The sequence below is a fragment of the Pundamilia nyererei genome, unplaced genomic scaffold (genome assembly GCF_000239375.1).
Source record: "Pundamilia nyererei isolate P.nyererei 1_Seehausen unplaced genomic scaffold, PunNye1.0 scaffold01256, whole genome shotgun sequence".
NCBI lineage: Eukaryota > Metazoa > Chordata > Actinopteri > Cichliformes > Cichlidae > Pundamilia > Pundamilia nyererei.
In genome coordinates, this window is record NW_005188657.1 from 1 (window position 1) to 7,278 (window position 7,278).

A 7,278-nucleotide genomic window follows, 5' to 3' on the forward strand; every position below is an offset into this window, starting at 1 on the left:
TAAATGGTAATTAAAATCACCTTTGATTATGGAGGAAAAGTTAATTCCCCTAACTCAATATAGTTTGTTGGTTCAATCTAATTTCAGCATAAGTTATCGTAACTCAAAAAGAGTAATGGAAACTCTTGCATTAATTTTTTTTGTTGAGCTTAAACAATAGTTTTTAGAGTGCAGACAAGCTTCAGATTCTCTTGATGGGGTGATAATGCATCTCAGTGGGGAGCTGACAGCAGTTATAGGATATGAAACAAGCAAAATAAAACTCAGTTCCTCTTCTAAAATGTTTCAGGTGTCTCTGAAGAGTGAGGAAGAGGAGGAGGGTACCTGTCCGTTTTCCACATGCAGAGCAAGTGCGACATGATCCCAAACATAAAATGGAGGCCGCCTACTCAAGGGCCGAGCGGTCATCTGGTTTTCATCAGGTCTTTGGATCAACGCATAACTGAGAGGAAGGTCAGAGAGAGACAGTCATTCAGTTTATTAAAGCCTGCAACACTAAAACCGTCACGAGCAACAACAGCAGTCACGGAAAATTAACAATTTGTTAATGAAGTCGTTCATTTTCATCAGATTTTTCTAATTTGTCAAAACAAGTATTTAAATGAATGTTTTAAGAGGTTATTAGTTTTATCATTAGTTTTTAATACTGCATTACATATCCACCCATGCTCTGTCCACTTATCCTCATCAGGGTCGCTGGAGCCTATCCCAGCTGTCATACGGCGAAAGGTGGGGTTATATTACTATTGCATAGAGATATCCGTCCACAAAATCCCACACTGCTTTAAACATCAAATCTTTGCTCTAATCAAGCAGTGAATTTAGGCCAGATAATGACAAATGAATCACCTGGTACCAGTTTGAATTCAGCTTTTATTTAAATAAATAAACTGTACATACTTGTGAGTCACTTCAAACTATTTTCTGTTATTACTGCGGGGCACCAGGGGGCCCAGCTCACACTGCTTCAACCTTTCCTGATCATATTCCACATGTTGAGCCTCAAGGTTTACCCAGGATGCACTTTATGACATCACACATCAGACGCCGAGCTCTGCTCCTCTACGTCACAGACAATAAACTACTGAGGATTATTCAGACAGTGATGTGTCATCGTACTGATGCTCACAGCTGGTTAGATTTAAATATGTTTTTCAGCTGTGAAATCTTCATGTGGACATCTGCTGGACTTATGAAGTTTGAGACCAAAAATGCTGACAAAATAAAACAATAACAACAAAAATCAAATGTATGGCCTGTCCCCATTACTGGTTAAGGTCAGCTGATTCTGAGGTGGACAGCTGTGAACATACTTCATGAGAGTCCATTAACATTTTTACCTGTGTGATTCTTACCTGTGTGTCTCACACATGGCCTCTGGTCTCCAGACGAAACGTCCGTCTCTGTAAGTGCAGACTGCGTTCGGGTCATCATACAAAAACAAAGGATACTCTGAGAAGAGCTCCTGATTGGCTGGGCTGTGGACCAGCACAGCGTACTCCACTTCCTGTTTGAACAGCTTTGTCTCAAACACCCTCATGATGGGCGGATCTCCGGAGCAAAACTGGACATGAAAAAGTGAAAGCATCACCCCGTTTTATTGCTTTAATTAATTTTTTTATAAACAACAATATAAAATTATGGACAAAATGAATTACTGATGTGCTTTTATTTATTCACTCCACATAAAATGTAAAAAATTAATTATAAAATCACAAACCAACTATTTACATTTCAACATTTAACGATTTAAATTTTCAGCTTTTTCCTTTTAAACAAATTTTAATTGAAACAAAACCAAACATTGCAAACCACAACACAATAAAATATAAATTAAAATATGCAAAACAAAAAGAAGATGCGCATTCTCTGTCATATAGGCCTGGATGATTTTTTGGGAGTGTTTTCCTGTTTGGAATTACATCAGTGCATGAATAAACTTTCTGAATCCTTTATCGTCCGCAACTGAAAATAATTGGAAATCAAGTGCAGTCATGTTTGCCATGTCTTTATCAGCTGAGTTCTGTCTTGCTGGGTCACAGACTTCTGCAAACTGTCTCATAGAGCTCTGGGTTGGTTTAGGTGGCTGTGGTGGTATACTACATTAGGCTACGTTCACACTGCAGGTGTTAATGCTCAATTCCGATTTTTTGATCAAATCCGATTTTTTTGTCTGCGTGTTCACACTACAAATAAAATGCGACTGCAAACGCGCTCAGTGTGAACGCTCAAAGCGGCCCGCATGCGCAAAAGAAGATGTCACACACAACGCGCTGTTTAAACCCAGAGCAAACAATATTGTTTGACTGATGGCCCTTAATAATAAAGACTTCGGACTACGTTTCCCTATTTTTGTGCTATAAGTTATTTTGTTATTTACATAATAATGTAGATAACCTAATAATTATCATTATTGCTGTTTTAGATGAGCGGTGCGTCAAAGGATAGTTGTAAACATTAAGTGTTAGTCATTACCTGCTCGCTGTAGGCGGTCAGCACCTCCTCCACGGGGAAGGTGAAGCGGTATGAGCCATACCTGGACTTCTCACTGAAGGCTGGAGAGGAGGCGAACCTCCACAGGAAGTCCTCCTGCTTCGCGGCCTGCTCCTCCGTCCGCTTTGGGTAGGTTTCATCCAGGAGCCTCGTCTCAGCCGACTGGATCTCCTCGGGCCTCACGGCCAGACTCCACCACACCAGGGAGAGTTTTTGAGGAGCCTTGAAGCCTTCGTCAGCCCTGATCCCGCATAAACCCTGTCGGTTTGTGTCGTGTTTCAGACAAGACACATGAAGCGCCGGTCGGGGATATGCAGGGATGTCTTCTTTGTGCAGATATTTCTTGTACAAATAGGAATCCTGGGCTTCCTGTTTCAGGTCATTCAGCCTCAAATGCTTACTTTTTATAATTTTTACTTCATATTCTATTTGTGTCTGCATGATCAGACAGAGGACGATTTAGTTCAACAATGAAGAAAAAAGAAAATTGTCCTTGTCAGACGTTGAGTTCACTCTCAGCATTAGTGATTTCTCCTCTCTGACAGCTCAGACTTTATTCAGACCCCACCTAGAATAATGGATTTATTAAGAAAGGAAACTTACTGTGTCAGCTCCGCCTGTGGGCGTGACCAAACACGCCTGCGATATGAACTCTTTATAGTCTGTAAACAGGACGATAACAGCCGATGGAAACATGCTGTCATGTGACGATTCACCACGAGGCATGTAAACAAGCCTGTGTGAAGCGCCCCCTTGATGCATGCCCCCCCCCACACACACACACACCCCACACGCACACACTCTGCTGGCTCGTGGAGACGTCACGGTCACACAGAGGCTTCTTTATACAAGCCAAATGTTTCTGTATTCTTCTTTTCTTTTTCTTCACAAACTGAAAATCAGAGACTTTTAGTTTCAGATTAAAAAACTCATCCAATCATTTTCAGGGCCCTATTTCAGGAAGCCGGTTTAGTGCAAACTCTGAGTAAGTATACCCTGAGTTAACGAAAACTCTGGGTTTTCGGTTTCACAAAGCGAGTTTAGATTAATTCTGAGTGAGTTACTATGACGACACACTCCGTGAAGCTAACCTGCCACTCCGTGAAGCTAACCTGCCCCCTAGCAGGTTTACTTCAACTAACCCTGATTGTCTCCGCCCCTTTGTCGGAAACCTGACTGTAGGAAGTGTCAGACATGGCGTGTCCCTTCCTTGAAGAGCCAGTAGATGTTGAAGTCCAAATTCTCCGCAGAGCTCTCCGCCGGGAGACAGTGATTAGAGCGCGTTTGGACATTTTATCATTTCCTGATGATTTCCTGTGTGAACGTTACGTTTTTCAGCACAATCTATAATATATTTGAATAACATCCTCAGGCCTAATATTGCTCATGTGACACATCGCGGACATCCTCTCAGTTCTGTACATATTATTTGTATTGCACTTCGGTTTTTTGCAAACAGGAGCTTTCTGTATAATATTGGTGACGCTGAGCACGTTTCCAAGGCTACCGTCTGTCGGGCAGCTACCGTCTGTCGGGCAGTCACGGTTCCCAGGCGTGATTGGCTGTATAGATGGCACTCACATTCCAATCATTGCTCCTTCAGTAAATGAAGGAGACTATGTGAACAGGAAGTCTTTCCACAGCATTAATGTACAGGTACATAGTTCCCTGTAGCATTTCAAACTAACAAATAATTCCATTATAGTAATGGATGCTAATTTGTGTTCTCTGCACTGTGAAGATCATATGTGATGCTGCCAACATTATCACAAATGTGGAAGCCAACTGCTCAGCCTCTGTGAGTGGTGGTGGTGGAGGACCCCCACCTGTTTTTCGGGCCTCCGCTTTTTTTCTGTTGGCTATAACGGGTCACATTTGAGCATACAGAGTAAGCAAATATGTACTTGTAATGTGCTCAGATAATTTCAATAAGTGCTTACAGAAAGGAAATTAATGTAGCCTCTAACTGCAATCGATTGACATGGGACAAACAGACCAAGCACTATGGCTCATAATACAATTACACCTTACCTGTTTGGACTATATTTTTATATTTCATTTCTACTTGCTGCCAGGAACGTTGGGGGCCATGTGTTATATGGGTGGAAATCCCTAGATCAATGTTTATATTAACACTCACGCATTGACTCTGTCGGCTATGTTTTGCCATGCATGCTCTCTTTCTTTTGCAGCTGAGGCTGTGTTACTTTTTTTCCGCAAAATTTGCATGTTATCGGCATATGCTGCCATCAGCATTTCGGCCTCAAGCGCTGTAAAATACATTGACCGCGCCTTCTTTCCCTCCGTCTCCATGGTGACTCGCTTAATCTGTGCTCCACTAATCAGGGCTTTATGTATCCTCGTGCGCGCACTTAACTTGGGGTTAAAGCAACTCCGCGTTGACTGAACTAATTGTTATCAGCCTTTCTGAAACCGAATATTCCGAGTTGGACAGTTCGGGGTTACTCAACCCTGAGTATCGTTTTTCACTCTGAGTTTTCTAAACCGGCTTCCTGAAATAGGGCCCAGCTCTGTAAACTTTTAGTAACTTTTCTCAATAAATCAACAATCCTGATCGATGGTGAACGTGTGTTTCAGAGGAAAGTCAAACGCTGTGCTCCTGACTCTACAACCATGTGTACCACTATAACACCACGATTACACGGTCAGTGGATGCAGCTGGTGTTACACACAGACACACAGATTCATTCAGATTCAAAACAACTTTATTCTCCATCTTCCATATTAACACAGACAGCGTGCATTTAAACCCTGCCCCCCTCGCTAACAGCATGGGGGCACATCAGATTCAGAGCTGCAGGCTGAGAGCACGCGAATATGAAGCTTCGTATTTGGTTTTCATAAAAGTAAACCACAGGAGTCGTCTCACTGCTGGGAGTCCTCATCCTCCATTGGTTCCTCCTTTGGTTCTTCTGTTGAAGAGAAACAGAGAGGTGGTCAGACGGGCCAGCGCAGGCTCACAAATAAGAGATGTATTGATTTATTACCTTTGAAATCCTGCTTGAGTGAAAGCTCCTCCTTCAGCTGGAACCATGGGTCAGGCCACAAATCTTCCACCAAGGCTTTAGCAGCTTTAAAGTCATCAAATTGGATTTCAAATGGGACATTCCCATCAGTTTTTCTGCAGAACGTGAGGTTCTCTTTCAGAAGGTCACAGTCAAAGTTCAGCACCTGACAGAGAGCAGAGAAGACGAGCGACGTTTATGAGGAGAAACTACAAAACTTTGTTATGAACAAAACGCTCAGAAATACACACTACACTTTAGCACACAAAGACATCTGCTGTACAGAGTGAGGAGGAGGTGACAGTACCTGTCCGCGCTCCACGTACAGGGCGATGGCGACATTATCCCAAACATAAAACTGATAATCAGACCCGAGACTCCGAGTGTACATCTGGTTTTCGTCAGGTTTTCGGATCAACTCATAGCTGAGAGGAAGGTCAGAGACACACACAGCATTTTAACCAATCAGCTGAAAGAGGACTTCAGCCTGCTGCAGTGTGACAGGTCCATCACACTGATGCTCACAGCCAGCGTGAAGCAAAGGAGCCAATCATTGGAGAGAGTGAAACTGATTTAGTTGCTTTTTCAGTACATTTCAACCAACAGCCCTTCAGTGACCTTTGGTTAACATTTTTACCTGTGTGATTCTTACCTGTGTGTCTCGCACATGGCCTCCGGTCTCCAGATGAAGCATCCATCTTTGTAAGTGCAGACAGCGTTCGGGTCATTATGAGGGAGCAAAGGATACTCTGAGAAGAGCTCCTGATTGGCTGGGCTGTGGACCAGGACAACATGTACCACTTCCTGTTTGTACAGGGAGGTTTTGTACACCCTCATGATGGGCGGAGCTCCGGAGCAAAACTGGCAACAACAATAATAGAGACACACCTGTTACACTGGTGTACTGACACACACACGGCAGATCCTGCTCGTGGCCACAGGATGTTCTTCTTTGTCTCTGTGGTCATTTACTCTCTCAGCCTGATGTTACTTTCAGTCTGAGATGATGGATAAATGAATTGTAAGAAACCCTCCCACCCTCTACACACATTACTCTAAAAGTATGCAGTCAGTACCTGCTTGCAGTAGGCCTCCAGCACCTCCTGCACTGTGAAGGTGAAGCGGTATGATCCAAAGATGGACTTCTCACTGAAGGCTGGAGAGGTGGCAAACTTCCACAGGAAGCTCTTCTGCTTCGCTGTCTGCTCCTCCGTCCAGTCTGGGTAGGTCCTCTTCAGGAGCCTCGCCTCAGCCTCCTGGATCTCCTCAGTTCCCACAGCCAGACTCCACCACACCAGGGAGTGTTTTTGAGGATCAGAGGAACCTCCACGAGGATCCTTGAAGCCTTCGTCCTTCCAGATCCGAAGTAGTGCCCGTCGTTGTGTGTCATGTTTCAGTTGAGCCACATGAAACTCAGGTTGAGGGTAATCAGGGATGTTTTCTTTGTAGAGGTATTTAGAGTATAAATAAGTACGTTGAGCTACTTCTTTTAAATGACTCAGCTTTGCATGCTCTCTTATTAAATAATCTTCAGGAATTCCACGGCTGTTTCTTGTTTTCTGCATGATCAGATGTAAATCAAAAACCTAAATTAATGGTCTGTACTGTGTAGAGGGCGAGCGCACCGTCAGCTGGTGTGAAGAGAAGTAAGGTCTCCTCTGTAACAGCCAACCCGTTTTTTCCATACCACACCCAGTGACTAATGACGCGCTTACTAGGAAATGAAACTTACTCTTTGAACACACACACACGCACACAC

General features: G+C 43.5%; 2 protein-coding genes across 2 annotated transcripts; both read right to left on the reverse strand.

Moving 5' to 3' along the window:
* Positions 1 to 324: 324 nt before the first annotated feature.
* On the reverse strand, positions 325 to 3,141 carry LOC102202482 (uncharacterized; the record flags this gene model as incomplete). Its single annotated transcript, XM_005755347.1, has 3 exons — positions 2,476 to 3,141; positions 1,356 to 1,564; positions 325 to 442 (listed from the first exon to the last, which is right to left on the reverse strand). Coding segments are annotated over exons 1-3 (786 nt in total), but the record flags the coding sequence as incomplete, so codon positions are not given.
* Positions 3,142 to 5,201: 2,060 nt separating this feature from the next.
* LOC102202197 (uncharacterized) lies at positions 5,202 to 7,187 on the reverse strand. The gene is made up of 5 exons (XM_005755346.2): positions 6,596 to 7,187; positions 6,172 to 6,380; positions 5,827 to 5,944; positions 5,502 to 5,685; positions 5,202 to 5,426 (listed from the first exon to the last, which is right to left on the reverse strand). Exons 1-5 carry the CDS (start codon positions 7,082 to 7,084, stop codon positions 5,380 to 5,382), a joined length of 1,047 nt encoding a protein of 348 aa, XP_005755403.1. The 5' UTR covers positions 7,085 to 7,187; the 3' UTR covers positions 5,202 to 5,379.
* Between the last annotated feature and the right edge of the window lie 91 nt (positions 7,188 to 7,278).

Bases quoted from the DNA above. Each gene is read 5' to 3' on its own strand.
- LOC102202197 (XM_005755346.2), bottom strand. From the start codon at position 7,084: ATGCAGAAAACAAGAAACAGCCGTGGAATTCCTGAAGATTATTTAATA. The intron at 6,381-6,595 runs GTACTGACTGCA...TGTTGTTGCCAG, and splicing joins TGGAGGCCTACTGCAAGCAG to TTTTGCTCCGGAGCTCCGCC. The intron at 5,427-5,501 runs GTAATAAATCAA...TCTCTTCAACAG, and splicing joins ACTCAAGCAGGATTTCAAAG to AAGAACCAAAGGAGGAACCA.